Here is a 22,712-nt window from a genome sequence, read left to right on the forward strand (position 1 = left end):
TTTATAGAAAATCAGTTAACGTCAAACTATCTGATATTATGTTTTTAGATTTTCGTTTTGATAATGTTTAGTCTATCTTAATTTAAGTTCTTAAAAAAAAAACTGAGAAAAACTAAAGAACAATTGATGAAAGATTAAAAATATATTAAAAATAAAAATAATAATTATTAAAAATATGTTTTATACTAGATACGAACAAATTAACTATTAAAAGCAAATTTTTAATTTTTTTTCTTAAAACTTCTGTTTTGATTTTGATCAAATTTTTACATACTCCTTGAAAGGTTTACTTAATTTACAATATTTATATTAGTTCTCACATGCAGTGTTGTATAAAGATAATTGGTAGAGTAGTTATCTATTTAAAGATAAAAATAAGTATTTAAAAAAGAATTTATGTAAATTGATTAGGATAAAAAAATGTAATGGTATATTAACACTTTAAAAGTTATATACATTTTAACCATATAATACGTATGATATATATCTTATTCATGTATATGTTAAAATTAGTACCTACTGTATTTTATTTTATACGTATTAGTTATCAGTATTTTTTATTTATTTAGTATATTTTATTATAAATCATTTTGATTCATGATCGATTCGAATTAAGGCGGGTATCCTGGTCGGTGAATTACGTTGCAGATAATATTATTATGTTGCTAACACAAAACCTATTTAGGTACCTATGTACTACCAAAAACATTTAAAATATGAACTTAGTAAATCTGATAATTCAAGAATAGAAAATATGTTTAGGTATATTTATTATTTATAATACCAATATTACATATATTTATATATATTTTAATAAACAATTATTATATACAAGTCATTATTAAAATAACAATTTGTAGTATTATGTTTATGTATAGATATTGAAAATAAATTTACCGTTTTGTAATCGGAAAGTATAAAATATTTAATAATTAATTAACATAAATAACAATATAAATATTTAAAAATATAATTTTATCTAAACGATTTAATTATTTATCTTGGACGAGACTATTTAATTATTTATCTTAGATAACGCTCAGATGATAACATATTTCCTATTTATCTGGATAAGATAAACTACACAAATTTACCTATCTAGATAATTTGTCTAGATACAACACAACACTGATCACAGGTAGGTACTGATTTTGAATTTGTGGAATATATACCTACTGAATGTATGTATGGTCATACGACTATACATATTTATTGGCTATATATTAAGAGAAATTAGAATTTATATTTTTGATTAGTTCTTTGACTGCGTAGTGTTGGTTATCACGTCTTATCAGTATTAATGCATATTAAAAGCTTGAGGGATTAGGTACCTCAAATAATTAGGTGTCATGTCTAATTTATTTCACCAAGAAATTTATAATTTTAAGACAAACATAATATTTTGTACTATTTGCAGTAATATATTAGGTACATAATATTAAGAAACACTGTGTATTTGCATAAAAAAAAATTTTTTGTGATCTTTCACTTATTAAGAAATTCCCATTTACATATTTTGGAGTGGAAATTGTGGAATAGATATTTGTCAGACTATTTTGGTGATGGAGTAAGGGTTTAAATTGTTAATAAGAGGTATAACAGTCTCAGAAAAAATGTTTTGCTAATATCCTCTTTCTAAAAAATATAATGTAGGTAGGTATCTTACAACTTAAAACAATCTATTATTGGTTCAATATGGTTTTAAACACACAGAATAGGTATATTTTTTGTACAAGTATAATATTTTAAACATGGGTAGGTGTGTTAGAAAATGTTAAGCAAAACTAAGTTAATAAATATAAAAACATACTCTTTTATTCAAAAACATTGAGTTAGAGATTTGGTCTCAAACATACTAAAGGTACATTAATAGCTTTAAAAATTCTTGTCAGTTGTATACTTGTATGTATACTAAATTGGATAAAAGTAACTTTTGAAATTTTTCTTGATGTCAAAAGAGCATTTGGTCTGTTGATCATAAAATATTGTTAAATGAGCTAGATAAATATGGTGTTAAAGAGGTTCCAATTAATTTCATTTAATGTTTTTTTTTAGAAAATCCTAGCCAACATGTTTGTTTAATGATATATTGAGTAACTAACTTAAATATTCTAAATTATGGTGTCCCACAATGTACTGTTATTTATTATATATATTTAAGGGAATTACTTGATTAAAATGTTGAATGTATTCATCATTCTGTTTTGACGATGACACTACAATCCTAGTTTATGATTAAATTTAATTAAATTTAATGTGTTAGCAAAAAAATTGGCTTAATATAAGCTCACTGAAAATTGATTTTGATAAAACATGTTAGATTCCTTTTTCTATATCAAAAACTTGAATTCTCGATATTTATAAACCCGTTGAAATACATTATGATATACATCAAGTTATACATTGTATAGGTACTTGTAATTGTAACTGCATATGTATAAGTGCAAAATGCTGGTGCCATGATATTGACACATTTTTTTTAATGGAATTTTCATATTGATTTAACAATTAAAAATTAAGGAGTGTGTTAGGTGGGTTTAATACATTGAATAATATTTTATTACCCAACAACTTTAAAATGGTTTCTATGGTATTCAAAGTCAGTATATGCATTCGGAATTGGTGAATGTGGTAGTACCTTTGAGGAATATTTAAGTTTACTCAGAACTGCTATAAATTCATTACTCAGGAGAGCCCTTAAGAAACCCTTTCATTGAAATACTGATATACTATATTTTAATGCATAATATTATGATATACTAAATTTAAAGACAACCCAGGCAAAATAAGTACTAACAAATTTATATTTTTATAAACTATAAAGTGTCAGTTTCAACCATAATATATACTCTTCAAAAATAAATAATGTATTTAAAATAAATAAATATAATATAATGGATATAAATTTGTGCATGCATTATAATATTATATGATATCCATATTAAAAATTTTTAAAACTATGATCAATAAAAAAAATGTTTTTAGTATAAGGTAAAATACATGTTTATAAAATCCTGTATCTATGAATTCAGCACTGTACCCAAATATTTTTCTGTCTTACTTATTATTATTGTTATTATTTATTTATTTTATTAAACTTTGATTACCTAATTAATTAATTTGATAAGGATTCAATTATTTTAAATTTGTATAATCTCACCTTATAAATAATAACTATATATTTATAACTGTTCCTTTAAAGAACTTATTTGAATTGTATTTGTATAGTATGTTTCAATATAGGTAATAAATATTCTATTCTTTTATATTAGATATTTACAAAAAAAAAATATATATTAAGCGTATTTTAAAAATATTTGATAAATGTATTTGATCGATTGCACATTTAATTTTTAAGAAGAATAAAATAATGTTTAGGGGTTAATTTTATTCTGTTGGTTGTTTCTTTTTATACTTGAATTTGTTTGCTCTTGTAAATATTTTCCTACCAACTTGTTTATGTTAGATATCAAAAAGTATTTGATTTTTAAAATGAGTTGAAATTTAATAGATTAACAAACAATGGTCAGGCGTATAATTAATAATCTTTTATTATTTTTATCTTAATGTTTTTAGTTTTTAATTATACTTTAGTGCATAAGTTATGCTGCTTAATGCACAATATTTTGGATGACTTTTTTACTATTGTTTTTTTTTTGCAACTATTGCATAATATAATAAATGATTATATTATATTATATTATATATTATATTATATTAGATAGTATATTCAGCTATTGATAGTTAATGGAAATTAGAGGATCAAAAAAAGCGACTATTGTCTCATTGCCCTATGCGCTACATATAATAATAGTATAAATAAAAAATTTAACACCAGTTTAACCTAGTTTCTTTAGCTTCTAAATTTTTACCAAAGTTTGGTTAAGTATGTATACCAAACATTTCGTAATCAGTAAACTAGACTGAGGCAGGTACTACAGGTAAAATATTTGGGTCGCACATCAATTTAAAATGGCACACTCCTATTGGGCCACGATATTTTTGACGAACATCAGAGACTATTACTACGAAAATGATAAATTAAACCTAATTTAAATAGATATACAATAGACATTGGTGATGATATAATTTATTGTGGACGACATGAAAACGTTTTACAAACTGCTATATTGAAAACGGAATAGTTTGATTCGGCGTTCGAGGTGGAAAAGGCTGACACACAACCAGTGTATACAGCTAAAATAAATCAGGACCAAACTCGTCAAAAAAAATGAGATGTGGGACCCGACTCGACCGAAAAAATAATTTGTGGGACTCACTAACTGGTAAGTACACAAACGCGAACCGATCGGATAAAACAATCTTGATATCGCAATCTCTCGATAATGACGACGACGGCAACGAAGACTACGACGTCACTGGTGATAGAAGAATAAGCGGCATACAAGCAGCGTTCCGACATTATTTCTAATATAAGTGTGTGTGTGCTAAATGTTTGTGTTACATTATATCATATAACTATACTACAGGTATAGGACATAAGTAGCAGTAGTCCTTACCCGAATGGCGTCAGTTGTCCGTGGTTACGTGTAGTATCAACATTTTGCACCGCTGCTCGGCAAACTATGTTGGCGACGCGTCGTCCGATCTCGCTGACATTAGATCGACGATAGCGATGATCTTGGACGGTTTTTTGGACCAAATGCATGACGATCGACGGGTTTGGACGAAGTGTCGACGTAGCCTTTGAAGATTTACGAATCGGTAGCGTCATGCATACGATAACATCGCAGTTTGTGGCAACTGGCTGCTCACATAAATGGCTGCTGCGACGGCGGCGGCTGCAGTATGATCTGCGCAGTATTCACAATCGACCCATATATGATTATCAAGAGGGGGTAGGGAATTAGGGTTGACAGACTGAATCAGCTGATAATTGGTAACCACCCTGGTTTGTTGGTGGTAAAACAGTAGCACTGATAGGCATCGCAGCATCTCATCGATGTACGCGTTTATCAATAAATTCACCCAACAGTATGAAAAAAACACCGCGGGATGCTTACACCATATCATTGAAAATCATATGGTTTATTATCTCAGAGTGTTTCTTTTTAGTTTTACTGATTTGGATCAATGCATTTCTTGACTGTATCAAAATACGAAGAATACAAATTTACAAAATATTTTCTACGAAAATCTCGGCCAAATGTCAACAAAAACCTTCGAAACAAAGGTTTTTAATTCTCGTTTTTTATCTTTCATATATTTCTCTAATTTGACTTAAATCGACTACATTACATTTGGACATGTTATATAGTGCCGGTGTTATCTAATCATGACCAAAGTACGAATCAGAATGACATTATTTACATCAGCTTAACGTATATCTATTATTCACATTTTTTTTTTAGATTTTAGAAAATAAAAGATGTTATTATTATTATAGTTATTTTATATTAACAATATTTTTTTGGCAAGCTATCTTAATTCATATTTTATTTGACAAACATCAAACATTTCGTAAATTGGAGGTGAAAAAGAAAAAATTAAAAAAAACACGAGACAGTACATAAACTCGTATAGAATGTATGTTTATGTTACGGTTATTGTTTAATTTAGCTGGACAATAATATTATTTATTATGTTTTGTTAAATATATTATTCAGTTTTAACTTATATGCAACGGGACTCAGATCTGAGTATTTTCATCGAAAATTAACAATATAACATAATATATAGAGTGATTCACCTAATTGTTTTTTTAATATATTTTATTTTTTATTTCTAATTACTTATGTAGGTTGTGAATTACTGATTTAAGATGATGTAAACTTAATGTTTAGCTTCATCCTTCATTTCTTTTGACCCAATTTTAAAATATTAACTAAATATTCAGTTAATCGTACAAATAATTTTTAAATTTTACTGAAAAATGACACCTTTTATAGCATCCGGTGTATTTGATTATTAGGTAACAATTATTTGTGATTATTTTTGAGGCTGTGTAATTATTTTCATGTTGCTTTTCATACCTGAAGTAAAATCATCCAACGATTCACTAAAGATTTATAAATAAATACATAGGCACACATAGTAAAATATTAAAATTAAAATTAATAATGATGTGAGTAACACACTAGCACAATATGAGTACAAAATAAACCATTTCACACAATGTGTCAATTTACAAAATTAATTTTTAATTTCCCAGTGTGACATTTAAGCTTAAACACTGTTTAGGGAAGTGCAGTGACATATTATTTAAGGGAGTACAGTTACGTATGACCTATATAATTCTGAGCGAAAACGGTCTTTAAGTCCATATTACTAAGGATAATATTTTTATCATCTTTATATTGCTACTATACAAGTTTATTTTTCTATTATTAATAACCTATTGTTAATATATTAATAATCCTTATATGCATAAATGTATATGTCTTTTTTATGTTCTAATTTGCTGACAACACTAATGAACTTTTTTCACAGAGTTATTCCAAATACTTTCGAGGAAATGGCGAAAACGTCAATGGGTGCCAACTTTTTGTGGTCGAAAATTTGTTCACTTGTGAATTATTAAAACTTTTAAAATTATTTTAATAATTTATAATATATTATACTGTTTTAAATTTAAACGAGAATGAATGTACTTATATATCAGCGACCGAGAATTATTAATATACCTACGTCCGACATACCTAATAATAATTCCTTTTCCCAAATTTGTTGTGATTCAATATTAGTTATTTAAAAAATGCTCTTAACTTTGAACTATAAAGAAGTCATAAACTCAATTTTATCTTCGAGAGTAGTGGGTTCATGACATTACTAAACAATATTTTAAAAAAGCATGTCAATAGATTCTTTCCTTTGATCATAATCTAAAAAGTTCACAAGGTTCAATATCCCATATTACCAGTGAGCAGGCTCTGGTTGGACATGCCATTTATTTTACACCGGGGCACTATAAAACTAAATGTGGCACTACCTATTATTATATTATTCAGCCAAGAACGTGTTTAAAAAATAAAATTGGAAAGCGGTACCTTCTCAACTCCCCTCACAACAAATAACTATTCTGTTATATGATTTTAATTAAAACATAGTACATACTAATAATCGCTAATGATTTAATTTTCTTTGAGAAAACAAAGTTTGTAATTCTCTGAAGATTTCTATTATAATATGATATTAACTACTCGAGTTTACTCAAATTAAAAAATAAATTATTTAAATCTTAAACATAATTTTGATAGTTTTGAGTCACAATTATACTATATACAATATGATCACAATTTCAGCTTTTAGGGAATCGATTTTGGCGGGATTACCTTACATTGAATGACTTTCTGTTACCATGTTCGACCTAGGAGGTTAGGTTGTAAAAGTAATTCGAAGGAAAAACCTCTCTATTGTTTAATGAATGTGAATTTTTGACGAAATGTCTAAACAGATTATTTCGACAAAGCCCGTATATTGCTGCACCGTATAAATGTATATTATAGTAGCCATCTACTCCTATTTACTAAACTTAATATACCTGTTACAAAAAATATTATACAGAGGTGTGTATGTTTTCGGTTATTTTAATACATTTATGCAGACTTGCAGTTATAGAAGTACTGATATAATTTAACAGACAATTATTATTCACAGTTAATGGCTTTATTACAGTAAACACACAGTAATCTACCTATAATTAATAACATAATATTATCAGACAAATTGGATTCTGATGAATCAAAACTACCTTATTAATATTTACAAATTAACTTTTTTTAATACAAATAAGAAAAACTGAACTTTTAGATGATTTCCCCTCTATAAAATAAATATATTGTAGTATAACACAATTCAGTCATCATCAGTGACTGTTGAAATTTTTCGGTAGAGCTGTACAAGTCATTACAGCCAGACAAAACCATAATGTTTATGATAAGGCTTTTGAAATGTTTTTAAACGACAGTTTATCTCACTTTAGAACGTAAGATGTTCACTTTTAAGATTAAATATTATGTATGGGCAAGTATGGCTTATTATTATTAATGTGTAATTACTAGGATCCAGGACTAGGATACTTTGTATACAACAGCATGTTTTTTTGCTAAGTCTAAATGGAATTTTAGTAAGTAGTGTCTACAAATTATATTAACCTTATGAAAATGGTACTATTTTTATTTTGCATGTTTTTGCATATAATGAGCTTTATGCATATTTAGTATAATCGTATTTATTGTATTTGAGCCCGTAATAATTGAACTGATCAAAGTATAAAACTTGATTTTTTTGTTAAACATAAATTGTATTTTAATAAATACAATCCTATGACACAATAGGTAGGTATGTGATATAGATTGAATAGTTTGACGGAGAAAAATAAACACAATTAATAAAACTATGTAGGTGTCAATATAAAATCCAAGACAAGATAAAATTTGTCGGGTATTACACACAACCCTACGTAGTACAAACAGTTTAGCTGTCCACGCATCACCATTTATTACACTATTTTTCAGTGTGATTTCAGTAAAATTATTGTGATTTTTGTGTGTGACAACTATGACTATAACTTAATGTCTAATACTGATAAAAAATGATCATAATTTTGTTTAACGAAGTATTTAAATTAGGTCTGAAATGTATAAAGACAAGATAAATTATACATAATTATTCATTTTTACAATTTGATGAACTGTGACACTTTGATTTGCATAAAACATTACTTTTTTACCAGTGCCATACCTGGGGGGGGGGGGTCCCAACCCCCCGAGAAGTTGTTGATGCCATAATGGAAATTCCAGTTTAAATAATGTAAATAATTAACACAAAAAATTGTGTTATTCATTTATGCTCCCCCCCCCCCCACCGCCCAAAAAAAAACAAAAATGTTTCACAGGTACGCCACTGTTTTTTACAATCACATCTGTTAGTTTTGCATCGTGTTTCACAAATACAGCTAGTATAGCCTTTCCAGCGATTCCTTAGGTAGCACCCTCACGAACGGTAACTTTTTTTCTCCGACAGTCGACATTGTCGTTTCATAGTTTAATATATTTTCAGAACAAGAAATGAAGGAACCAAATGTGATCTAGTGAACCATAGCATACCATACTCCATACCTACATAGTAATTTTAATATTTTTTTCAACAAATTAATTTTTATTGCACTTACATAATTTATACATTACATCTTCATATGCAACAATGACCTCCAAAAGATTAAGAGATAAGCCACTCACTTTATCCACGTCAGGTTAGGCACTCTTGCAGTAGTTCCTAATTGAAGTTCTGTAAAGTTATTATTAGAATACTTCATCACTTTTTGTGCTTGCTTTTGAAGGTTAATTAGGGCCCCTTGCAAATAATTCTTCATTTGATCTTTGCTCGAATCTAAGATATCACTGACTTCTGATTTCTTCTTAAATTCTAAAAAATTAAAATATGCAATTGCAATAATAATAATAATAAAAAATATTATTGTTAAATATTAAATATTAATGGATCAACTATTTTATTTTTCAATATTAGATACCTATAATATTACGATTAGTATGCTCTTCAATGCCATCATTCTCAACTTCAAGTTCATCGGTGTTTTCGTTTTGATTTCAAAATACAAGTCTTCTTCCGATTCCAAATTTAGTAATTTCATCGTAAAGGGTATTTGTTGAAGCTAATCCAATTTTTGAAAGGACAGCCAAACATGGTGTTTCTACGGAAAACAACCTATACTTAAATTTTTTTTTTAATTTTTGACTTGATGTTTTCATTTTTTGAATATAAATAATGTTTTTTGTACTATAATTTTTAAAACAATTAAATTTAAATTAATTTAAAAAAATTAATAAAAAGCTGGATTTTTATGGGCTTTACAAAGTTTTCGAAGCCAAACCTTTTTTCAGATTAAGTTGTTTTTTTTTTGACAATATGGACAGTAGCGTAAGAAACCATTATTGATTCTTTGGTAACGTTACAATATTAATGTTTTAGTTCGGCCATCATTATATCCCCATGTCCAATTGCAATATGAGTAGCATATAGAAAGTCGAAAATTTCATCAACATTTTAAATAAAAGATAACTGATCCATCTCATATGGGTTTAATTGATTTGTGGTGTTTTTATTTTAATTTTTCACTTTTAACAGCTTATATTTTTTTGTCATACTGAACCGTATTGATGTAGGTGTGCTGTGTTGAAGTCCCATTATTTTGAGTTTTTTTTATAAATGAATGTGAATATCGCATTTTCGAATTTCATTTTAATTTCTTAAATCTCCATAGCAAAATTTAAACAAAAATGTATGAACTCATTTTCATCGATGTCGGAACAAAACGTTAATAGTAATTTGCACTGAATGTAAAGTAAACTTGAATTGTGCACAAACAAATCGGTCGACTTTAGAGGTAATTACTGAAGGACCTATAGTGTAGGTGGATACCTACTAGATTGCAATGTTATGCAATGTGATAGTAGGCGTGTGTGTTACTTTTATATTGTATATATATTATATACCTACTATATAGATGCCAGATGTATCCGATAGACCGCTATCTTTTATTAATTGGTACCTAATTGTACGACCAATGGTATATGAGCACCATGTAAATAACCACTCATTGCCGAGGCACCGTCGTAGCCTTGACCAACTAGAAACTGGCAGTTAATGCCGTTATTTTGCAAACTACTCATTATTAAAGTTGCAAGTCCTTTTCCAGTAAGATCAACAGCAGGTGTAAATTCTAAAAAGTCTTCACAAATTTTTTTTTCGCCTTGATCAAAATAACGCAAGCATACCGACATTTGCTCAATTCTTCCAATGTCTGTAGTTTCGTCTGCTAACACAGAAAAGCACTCGGCAGCATTAACTCTTTGGATTATTTTTGACTTAACGATATCACCACAAATCGAAATAATCTCATTTTGAATTCCAGGACTAGTATACAACGAATTTTTTGGACCATTTTTCAAATGTTCTTCTAGAATAGTGTCACCAGAATCTACACGAAAGCGTAAAAGTGCTCGGAAATTTCCGTCATTAAAAGTATTTATGTTCATTACATTTCCAAAATCGTTTGAACCTCGGAGAACAATTTCTTGCTTACTACAAAGAATAATTGTTTTTATAACAGAAAGTAAAATGTTTCTATTTTGTTCTATTTGTCTAGAACGTTCAATACTGAGTTGTTCAGTAATGTTTTTAGATCATCCTTCATTCACTTTTAAAAAACTATCAGATTTTTCAACACACAATTTGTGATATGACGTACTAGCATGTAGTTGAAAATCTTGCAAAGCATTTTTCCAATTAGTATACTCTTTAGAAACAAGTGCACCTAATTGTTGATGGCCACCTTTACCTCCTTTTTCTCGAGCAAACAAAACGCATGGTCTACAAAATGCTCCTTCGAAAATTTGTGAATAACTTAGCCATGAAAATCGTTTTATCCAAGATAATTGAAATCGTAAATTTCTTTTGGTTTTAACAGGGAAAATATACGTCGAATGTGGTACCCATGGAGTTTTTAAAAGTTCTTCTTTTTTTAAATCATTAATTTCTAAATTATGCACATAATTATACCAATATCATTTTCCCCAGCTGTGAGAGTCTTATTAGAATTATTAGTCATACTATTATTAGAATCAGGAGTCAAAACAATGTTGTGATTATCAGTATCATTTTTACTAATTGAAGGTTGTTCTGATAAGTTAGCTTGGTCAATTGATACATTTTCAGAAGTAGGGTTGTCTATTTTATTTCTTTTTATTTGGGTAAATGCTGAAATACTCAATTGTTTTTGAACTCGTTTCATTTTCATACATACATTCTCAGAATGAATACTAAAAAAAAAAAAAATATTTTAAATAAACATATCGATGTTTTAAAGCAATTTTTTGTAAATATCGTTCTAAATACGATGCTTGTCCTCAACGAAATAATAATAAAAACAAATAATAATAATAATCTTATTGATCTTACGCCCCGAAGAGGGGGGATAATTTATATAATTTCTTATGATATTAATATTATAATAACCGCATTAAACACGGTGCTTGTCTCGAATGCAAAAACAAAATAAAAATAGTCGGTCTCCGATAATAGAAAATAGTATAATACTATAATAGTAGTAGAAACACTTACTGATTTTCGCCTTGTACAGTGATGTCAGCCGCCAGGAATCCAAATGAAGAAATAATATGTCCGTCTACAAGTTAAAATTAAAAATTATCAACGAATAACGTCTTCTGATAAGTTACACAAACGAAATAAAAGAATACTAAAGATAACGAAATTACTCTTGACACGAAAACGAAACATTCATTAATTGTGTCTACTGTCTATAACCCTCAGTTGGCGATACGATAACGTCACATATTTATTATGATTGTATTCTATTTTTAATTTACGCGATGTTTAACACAGGACGTGGTTTGTCGCGACGGGCTGTTATATCGTATATTGTATTTAATTACAATTGTATCGCAGACCGTCGCGACAAGACCGCGTTCTATATGCCTGGGCCTTTAGAATTATCGCGGAAATTCAATAAAAATATTTTTGATGACTGATGACATTTCGGGGAGGGTTTGAACCCTGAACCCCCCCCCCTGAATACGGCCATGACGACCATCGACATATAAGAGCCGAGAAGTACATTATTGATAGAATTGATTATACCTAGATAAACTGTTAAATCGATTTTAGAACGCAAGGCCATTTCTAATCCAGAAAATAAATAAATGATTTAATATTTTTATCGAGTATGTCTGAAAAAGCCCGGAATAATCATCATAACCTAAGAAATATTTCAAAATGCACCATTGCCTGATAATAATGAGCATTACCGATATTTCTTAGAGGCTGTCAACATCGTATACTGACTAATTTGATCGGAAAAATTGTTATTGACTAGTCATTAATCCCTTAATTTACGTGTTTTCTGGTAACATATATAAAACATGAACTTATATACCTATTACTATAAATTGTAATGATGGCCATACTTTATAACTAATGGTCAATAAAAATCTCATCATCATCTCTCTTATTAGTTACTATAAATTATATAATACGCTGTTTAGGTTGTCACATAGATATTTACACTTTATTTATTTATTTATTTATTTATTTATAATAGTAAACGGGATAGGCCCTTGACATTTATGTAAAATTAATAATTAACAAAAATATAATACACTATAACATACATAATATTAACAGATAATAATGTAGTACAAAATAATTACACACAATAAGATGATTAGATGTTATAGGATCCATCATTAGCTAGTGCCATCATACGCAAAATGGGTTCATTATATAAGTAATTTGTCGCACAGAACGGGACCCGGAAAGGAGAAAAGTTGCGCAGATTAGCGCCGGGAACATTAAAATTAACCCTCCCTAACATATCTGGAGCGTCAACTTCCCCACTCAAAAGTTTCGATAAGAACACCAAATTAGCATTTTTCCTTCTAGTACTCAACGTCTCCATATTTAATTTCGCTAGAACTGGTGCATAATCATGTGGAAGGCAGTCAATACGAAGTACAAAAGAATACTTTTGACAAAAGACCCCCCCCCAGGTATGGCACTGGTAAAAAAGTAATGTTTTATGCAAATCAAAGTGTCACAGTTCATCAAATTGTAAAATTGAATAATTATGTATAATTTATCTTGTCTTTATACATTTCAGACCTAATTTAAATACTTCGTTAAACAAAATTATGATCATTTTTTATCAGTATTAGACATTAAGTTATAGTCATAGTACTTTTTCGGAGAGTACAGTTTTCTTTAAAATTTATAATCAGTTGTTATCTGAACTTCACCATTTTTGTATTTAATTATATGATTGTATCTAAAAATGTGAATTTTTTTTATTAAATTATTACCCACAGCTGTGTAATAATTTTTTAATAATAAAATAAAATAATTGGCAATAAAATATTATAACATAGTGTATTACATCAGTCGAATCAAAATAAAATGTTGTTTCACAGATTTTACAATTTTTATAGTCTTCGCTCTTTAAAATAAAATTTTAATTTTTCTGCAATTTCTGTATATTTTATCGTTATAATTTATTATTATTATTATACAGGTATTATAAGGCTATATACTAATTTCTATTCGAGTAATGTAATATGTGAAAACATTTTATTGCCAACAAATTTTTTTCACACAGCTATAGGTAATAATTTTTATTAGAAATCATATTATTGGATACGATCATGTTTAATTAAATATAAGAAATGTTTAGGTTCAGATGGGACAATGGCCGATGAGGGAATGGTAAGTTTTGGCCAGTAACTAACAGTGGCTGAAAAGTGACACTAGCCGAAAAAGGAAGAGTACATTTTGTCTAAAAACGGTGACGTCCTTCCACGGTTGTCACGTCATACGTGATGACTGATGACTGATGAGCAACAATATGATAATTTGTACCACATAATATTTTGTGTCTTTATAAATAAAAAATGTATTCTGTTCAGTGTTTCCAATATATTAATTGTGCTCTTAATTAATATAAAATTATAAGCTAATAAATATGTATGAACATTTTACGAACCTGTTGTTAGCAGAAGAATATGATAATGATACTGCCATAGGATAAGCAGTTTCGATAGCAGGATGCTGTTTGGATGATAAGCAGAACCAGCATATTCCTTGTGGAACAGAGTATAGCATACTTAATAATTAAGGACAAGTGGTTTGATTTAATTTTCATTAATGTACATGCACCTTCAAAGGACTCCGTTGCTCAGACCATTTTCTAGTAATTATCATTCTTAGAATTAAATTAAAAGCACAAAGTAAAAGGAAAAGACCGGTAACTGTAGGATATGATATTAATGATAGTAGAAAATTAAGAGAATTTCAGGAAAATATGGGGCAATACAACAAACTACCAACACGTTACGTCATAACGATTGAAAGCAATTAACCCTTGAGAAAGTATCAGCTGAGGTAGTAATAGAGAATATTATAAGACTAATATTATCTTGACTTACAATGAGCTTCGTACTAGACAAGACCAAGGTGAAGCAAATATTGCCAACCACTACATTGATGAATTTTCCCGGATTGTTCCAGTTCCAGCTACCTGACTCCAACAGAATCAACGACATGCCCCGTGCTTTTAAAAAACTTGTAGAAGAAAGTTTCCTCCTACCGTTCAATATATTATTGGATAAAACATGCACCACCTCAGTTTTATGTTTTCGTGTTCACAATGTAAAAAAACACACTATGTAATGTAAACCGCTTACAGGAGATATATAAATCAATTTAAATGCTATATTTAATAGATAATTATATTTAATGTATTACATTAAAAAAATCACACTATGTCTATCTTAAAAACATTTTTTTTGATTTTCAGTTCTTTTGACTATTTCCATTCCCCACACATCAAGGTAATTTTAATATCTTTTACAGGTGGTCTTAGAACTAGACTAAATTTTCTGATAACCAATTTCCACGATTTTGGCTCATATATGGTGTTATACATAGGCGCAACTAGGGGGGGGGCTAGAGGTGGCTAAGTCCTCCCAGTTTGTCAAATAGCCCCCCCCCCAGTTTTTTTCATGTGACTTCAATTTATTTTGTGCTAATACAGTTGATGACCTATCAACATTCAACTATGTTAAATTATCCATGATAACAAAAATGTTTTTATCTATGTTGTTTATCTAGACAGTAATAACGACTAATTATTATACTTTATAGTGGTACTAAGGTGGTATAATATTATTTGATCGGTATGAACATAGTAACGAACATTATGATTATGATTATGATTATTAACATTATGAGTTCGCGTACAACAGTCAACAAGTAACGAACACGTTTTTTATAGGTACTCTGTACTTACTCATTTTTCTATAGTTACTGTGTTTTTTGATGAAAAATTAGTTTTGAGTGAATAATATCTGATAAAACACCAAATGTGTTTTCTGTATTTAATTTTAAGAATAAAAAAGTTGAGTCTGACGTAAGTACCTATATATTATGTATATTAGGTTCTAAACGTACAAGAAAATAGCCAAATAGGTATGAGCACTTTGTGGTGTTAGAAAAAACTGGAGAAGAAAATGAAGGAGAGTGTAACATCGAAACAGAAGAAGAGTACTGGTGAAGAGTGGCTTACTACAGAATTATCGACACATTAATTATTTATCTTAAAAGCAGATTTTCAACCGAAAGTTTATTATTAGCCATTTCGTTAGATAGTTTTCTCAAAATGGATTCAAAAAACAGTGAATATTTTATTAATCAATATCAGGTAAATTTTGAAAACTTAAAAATATTTTTTTAATACATACAAATTCATATTAATTGAACATTTTGTGGTTTTTAGGCAAATTTTAAATGTCAATCAAGATGATTTAAAGGCGGAGATGCTCATTGCTAAAAATTGTACATTAAATTTAAATAATGATTTTGAATTAAACACCATCAAAGAAATTGTGAAGAAGAATACATTTCCAAACATATACAAGCTGTTTCAAGTAGCTCTAACCATTCCGATAAGTTCGGCAACACGCGAGAGATCCTTCTCATGTATGAGACGCATTAAAAATTGGTTGAGAACATCAATAGAGCAGAATCGATTTTCAGATTATATTCATAATTATAACAATTATTTATATTTATTTTTTGATTATAACTAGCCATATGTGAGAGTCCGGGGTTTTTTAGTTTCCCGAAAACCACCCACATGAAAAGGGGAACACTTTTCATGTGACCTACGAGCCGCACCGCGTGTTGGCCCTAAAGCCAAGTCCGTGGAACTCGTAGGCTTTGATACACGCATTGACTAATGAAAGCCAAAGATTTATTGTGGGGAAGAAAGAGAAAAAATAATACATATTCAATATATTAGTTAAATAATAAGAGAGAGTTAGGGTAATCAGAAATGTTATATTTTACACAGCACAACGTGCGAAATAAATATTTGAAAGATTAATGTGGCAATTACAAAATTAATTATACAACTGGGAACATGGCAAGTACAAAATAATTTATATGAAATGGTATACGGTAAGTACTGTGGAAAAAAAGGAATTATACGTTACGGAGCATGGCAGCAAGTATCTAAAAAAGAATAATTATACGTTAAAGATCCAGCGACTCACAGGACGGCCCACGAGGTTCCGCGTGAAAGATATGTTTTTTTTGTAATAATAATAATATAGTTTTAGAACGCCAACCGTTGGGTTACCGCCTGGCATATCGCGTAGGATGAATCAAGACGGGAATCAAAGAGAAGGAACATATAAAATGTACAATACGGAATGAAATATAGTATATCGACCTAACAAAAAAACAGGGGGGGGGTTTTGGGAGAAATACTCTGGTTACATTACGCAGGCAGATGATGGTGATGACTTGAGGTGTCGGTGACCGACGGCTGGGATGGGCTGGCTGGCTGGCCGTCGACGCACACGCGGTCGACATGGCCCATCGGCGTTGGTCACGGCAAACGACGGCGGCTTCACCCGGATTCGGGCCCAACGTTGTTGTCTAGCCCATCATCTTGTTTTTTGCAAACGTTTACAAAAATATGAAACAATAGTTGACATTCGATCCTGAGTTGGAAACGTCGGACGGTGGACAGGTGTGTGTTGGTCTTACACGTCCGATCGGAAAGCCGCGAGAAAATAGAATATAATATAACATTTTTAACGGAAGCAAAGAAATTTGTTTGGGGCTATAGCTCCCCCAGAATTTTTACTTTAGTTGCGCCTATGGACTGTTATAGTTTTAACGAAAAAGATATCTTCAGATATCTTTAACTCAGAACTATGTATCAATGGATAACATATTTATCGGTTGGACAACAGTACAACACTAGCCTTTGCTTTCTTGAAGGCGCTGCCCTAAAAGCCATTATATGTAACTATTATTTATCCCTGATAACTGCCCATATTTTAAAACTTTTATCCAACTGTTTGTCTCTCTGATCATTTCATAAATAAATGTTATTATTGATGTTGTTTACTTACCACCTAATAATATATTGCAGTTATACACGTCCCGTGATAACTCTGTAGAGGGCATTGTGTTCAAATATACCACCATAGCATATGTGTTATGTGGTGACCTTATTATAGACCTATAAACAATATGCACAATGCTAGGTGATCCTATAACTGAGAGAGAAAGAACACAAAGTAGTGAATCATGGAGGAAATACTAAACTTTTTTAATTTCCATTTCCTTTATCCATAGGTCTATGCCTTTATCATCTATGAAATTTTATCACGTTATCAATGAAATATAACGATCGGCAAGATTTTATTGTATCACAATTTTTTATTTGGCAGTAGGCACACTGCAAAACACTACTTAGTCTTTTTTCTCACTAGACTATATCGTATCCTGACTTCTCTCTCTAAGCGCTGTCCATAGTTTATAGGTCTATGGACCTTTTCATTTCTGGCGTTAACTTTTTTTTTTTTTTGTGTGGTATCGAGAACCAGAGGGGGGACCGCGTTAGCATTACTTCCCCTCTGGCCATAGCATTACTTCCCCTCTGGCCATAGCATTACTTCCCCTCTGGCCAAAGCATTACTTCCCCTCTGGCCAAGCGTTAACTAGACATATGATAATTTTGGTCTTATAGCCTTAGCCCCTTAGGTAACTTTTCTCCTTCTACTACCATTATCATTGAATCTCTATCATTCCTAAATTTTTTTTAAATGCAATAACGTCCAAAACCATCTCAATGGTCTTAACTTACCAACCTAACTAGACATAAATTGTTCATGCTTAAATTATGTCTCCATTGACAAGCACCCCTCTTCTCTAGTTGTAATTAATCCTTACCACCCTACCTTTGCTATTACATGCCCCTTACCAAATCATCACATTGATGAAGTAACTTTTCTTATCACGATTTCAAGGCCACCAATTATACGGCTATCACTAAATTCTCTAACTCTTATAACTGATTAGTTACTTTTTATATTTATAACGCTAATTATGGTCCTGTTGTTGTCAATGATGTCTTATTCCACAGGTTACCAACCTTTTTAGCTGTGCAGACGATCAATCTTATAAAAAAATCTTTGAGGCCCACAAATAGCTCACCTATATACGAATGCATAAATATATATATATATATATATATATATATATATGTACATACAAATGTCAGTTGTTAGAACTAAAAATAATTTAAAAAATCAATTATTTATCATGAAAAACACTTTATTAAACTTAATCACAAGTTAAACAATTTAATGTGATTTTTGACATTACTTGTCCTTCATGAGAGAGTCAATATCGGGATGAAAACTTTATAGTTTTAGAATTAAATCACTTTCAACATTCAGCTTATTCCTGTATTTAGCGTTAATTATACATCAATTTGACACTACAGAGTGTAGATAATATTGATAAATATTATTATAACCAGAAATATTATTAGACATGTACCATAAATATATAACAGTATTATTTTAAATATAAAATAACTAGCTGCACTTTGTTGCCCGTTAAAAATGCCAACTCTATATGAGACTCGATGGTGATAATGAGAGCAGTATATTATCCTTACCTACTGTGTATTATTGAAATAATATGTTTTCTATTTATTTTGATTGCGGACACGCCGATGGGCGGCTATAAGTACAACTCAGCCACCTTGGTAGGCAATGTGCGAAAATTCAATTGTATGCATGCTTATACCTAATCTGCCCTAGAACCACTGCAGGCAACCAATAAACAAAAAAATAACCATTTCTACTAAATATATTTATATTTCTCCCATAACCAATAGCAACCGTATTTAAACAAATATTTTCTTCGTAAATCTTAAAATCTCTGTTTGAGCAACTCCCCGGGTCGGACCTATCGGGTCCAATTGTGAATCTAAACCATCCAGGAATGTGTCTTGTTAGATGAGTAAAATACAATAAAATAAAATAAAATTGTACTCACGCAGTTTTTCTGGTACGCCAACAACGGAAAATGGAAAATGAAGTCGTAATAATAGAATAATCATATTTCATATAGATAAAACCTAAATTTTATCTCTACTATCGACTATTGCGTTCTATGTAAAGAGAATATTACGACTATAAATAAAATCGAACGGAATAAAAATAATATGAAAATTATCACTTTACAAAATATAAACTTTTTTATGTAGGTAGTGAAACATAATATTAATACCTAATATTCAATACACGACATAATTCTCCATGTTGATCCATTTTTTTAGTGTTGGCCGGGGGCCCCATTTTAACGATTAATTATGTCATATGGACAATTGCATAAGCTGAAGCTTGCTGTAGCTTTTTCAATTCGAAAAAACATTCCGGAACTCAAAAAATAAATCATCAAAAAAATTTGTTCGTAAAAACTTCCTGGCAATTACGAAATATTAAAAAAAATTTGAGCCAAATCGGCAAGCCGTTCTCAATTTATGAATTGTTATACATTTTTGGCTCCATTTATATATATATAGATATTAGATATTAAATACAGTGGGTTCCACTTAATGCGATCACTTTGGTGCATGTCATTTTGATTCTATTAACCTGTTGATTCTATATAACATTTACAACATTCTTTTCATAATTCAATCTTTTTATACAATATTACAATTACATATTTATTTATCATTACATATATTTAATGTAACATACAAAATAAATGACACAAGTACACGACGAACAAAGATAATTGAATAACATAATAACGTACAACGATATACTGTTATACTAATGAGTTCAAATATAAAATGGGTTTTATAAATTAATCAGTTTGAAATACCATAAAAACGATAAGATTGTTCATAAAAGTGATTCAATTATCCGGTACTTATTGATTCTAATGAAAGGTCAATTTAACATTAGTAACATTAAATTTGGTTTGGGATTTTCATTTTTGATTCTAATAAACGGTTGATTCTACAAACCAGTGATCCACATCAAGCGGAACTCACTGTATTATATATTTATATGGTTCACTGCCCAGTATCACACTGCTCGAGGCCCACAAGTGGGCCGCGGGCCATGGGATGGGAACCGCAGCCTTATTCCATTGTATCAAATAGATTCGTTCCACTAAACGTTAGTATATTTAGGTAATATTAAACAAAATATTAGGTAGTTAATTATATCCTTCTACTATTTTATTGCTATTTAATAATTAAACCGACAATATTGTAGTTTTTCAAATCGTATCAAAATAAATTGAAAAATAAACTATTTATTAAATGTTAAATTTATAAAATAGGTAAAAAGTTTTAAACCCCACGAATAATGTTTTTGAATTACGATAAATAAACCAACACTTTATTCTTAGTTTAAATATTTAATTTTGTAAAAATATTAACTTCAAATGTCTATAAAGAAAAATTGTCCATGTACATTGAATTGTTGGCTTCAGTATAAATTACTCATAAAGATGTATCGAGTCTTATATAGTTATAAAAATTGAACATAATATTGATCATTATTTAAATATACAATTTTATTTTTTGAATTTTTGTTAGTCTCATCCACTTAATTTATGTAAATACAGATAAAAATCAACTATAAAAGTTTCAAGTCAATCTATTAGGGTTAACCCATGCCGACTTGAATTTGAAATTTGAGTATATTAATTTATTCGTAATTTTATGTAATATTTTACATTTTCATATATAGGTATCTCGTTAACAGTTTGGAAAATTAAAATTTGTTACATATTATGTTTTACATAAAATAACATTTTATATAAATTATGTTCTTATATATTTCTTCTTATTTACTATAATTTACAAGATATGTTGACTTTTGTGTATGAAAGTACTTTTTAGTATGGTGTCTGGACACCCCCCAAACCAAAAAAATTCAATCTTTAATTTTGATAAATTTTAAAGGGAATTAGACAAACAAAAATATGTGGTTCGTTATGAACTATTTTTATATTACATAAAGTCCTATACCAATTCGGAAACAAAAAAATTTAGTTTTAAATAATGTACTTATTATCCTATTATATTTTTAATTATTTATAAAACTGTTATTCTTATAGCACCACTGATATCGAATTTAGCAAACAAAATATATAGTAATAATTATTAAATTATTGAGACCGATGATGATAACTATATAGGTACTAATGTATATTAATATGTTTAAATAATATTATGTTATTATTATCCTATTACAGTACACATGCAATTTATATTTGTACCTTGCGGCTCCATGCCTTTATGTGTCTGTGTTACTTGTTTTTCCAGCCGGAATTTGTGTTGTGCTTATATTTTATTTAGATATTAATATATTATTATGATGTTTTTTTTTAAATATATTAATACGTTGGATCTTAAATATCCATGTGCATTTATTTTAAAACATATTATTTTTTATCAGTTGAATTTGAATCATTTTTCATTTAATCGTTGTCGAAGAAATAAGGCAGATAAGAATATTCTTAGTCTTGAATTTATTATTTAAATGAATTTATGCAATACTTTAAAGTGTATTTATTATTTTCTATTTTAAAAATTATTATTTGCTTTTATTTTTATTTTTAAATTAAAATTATGTTTACAGTATGTATTTTATACATGTATGATTAAGTTACACAAAAATTACAACTTTTAATTAAATAAATAAAAAATGTTTCATTACAATATTTGATGAGTATACTATGAACTTAGTGGTAGTATATGTAAAACAGAGAAATATTGCAACCAATTTACAAATAAGTATATACCTAAATTATCTGGACAACCCCCCCCCCCC

The 22,712-nt window shown here is 29.1% G+C and overlaps 1 protein-coding gene across 1 annotated transcript; it reads right to left on the bottom strand.

Moving 5' to 3' along the window:
- Window positions 1-9,049: 9,049 nt before the first annotated feature.
- On the bottom strand, window positions 9,050-11,018 carry LOC111028090. The gene is made up of 3 exons (XM_022306629.1): window positions 10,532-11,018; window positions 9,201-9,387; window positions 9,050-9,080 (listed from the first exon to the last, which is right to left on the bottom strand). Exons 1-3 carry the CDS (start codon window positions 11,016-11,018, stop codon window positions 9,050-9,052), a joined length of 705 nt encoding a protein of 234 aa, XP_022162321.1.
- Window positions 11,019-22,712: the final 11,694 nt, after the last annotated feature.

This window comes from Myzus persicae, unplaced genomic scaffold (assembly GCF_001856785.1).
Source record: "Myzus persicae strain clone G006 unplaced genomic scaffold, MPER_G0061.0, whole genome shotgun sequence".
NCBI classification, from domain to species: Eukaryota; Metazoa; Arthropoda; class Insecta; order Hemiptera; family Aphididae; genus Myzus; species Myzus persicae.

Coding starts and splice junctions, on each gene's coding strand:
- LOC111028090 (XM_022306629.1), bottom strand. CDS start 11,018: ATGAACATAAATACTTTTAATGACGGAAATTTCCGAGCACTTTTACGC. Junction 9,388..10,531: donor ACCATTGGTCGTACAATTAG/GTACCAATTAAT, acceptor TTAATTTTTTAG/AATTTAAGAAGAAATCAGAA. Junction 9,081..9,200: donor CCTAACCTGACGTGGATAAA/GTGAGTGGCTTA, acceptor ATTACTATGTAG/GTATGGAGTATGGTATGCTA.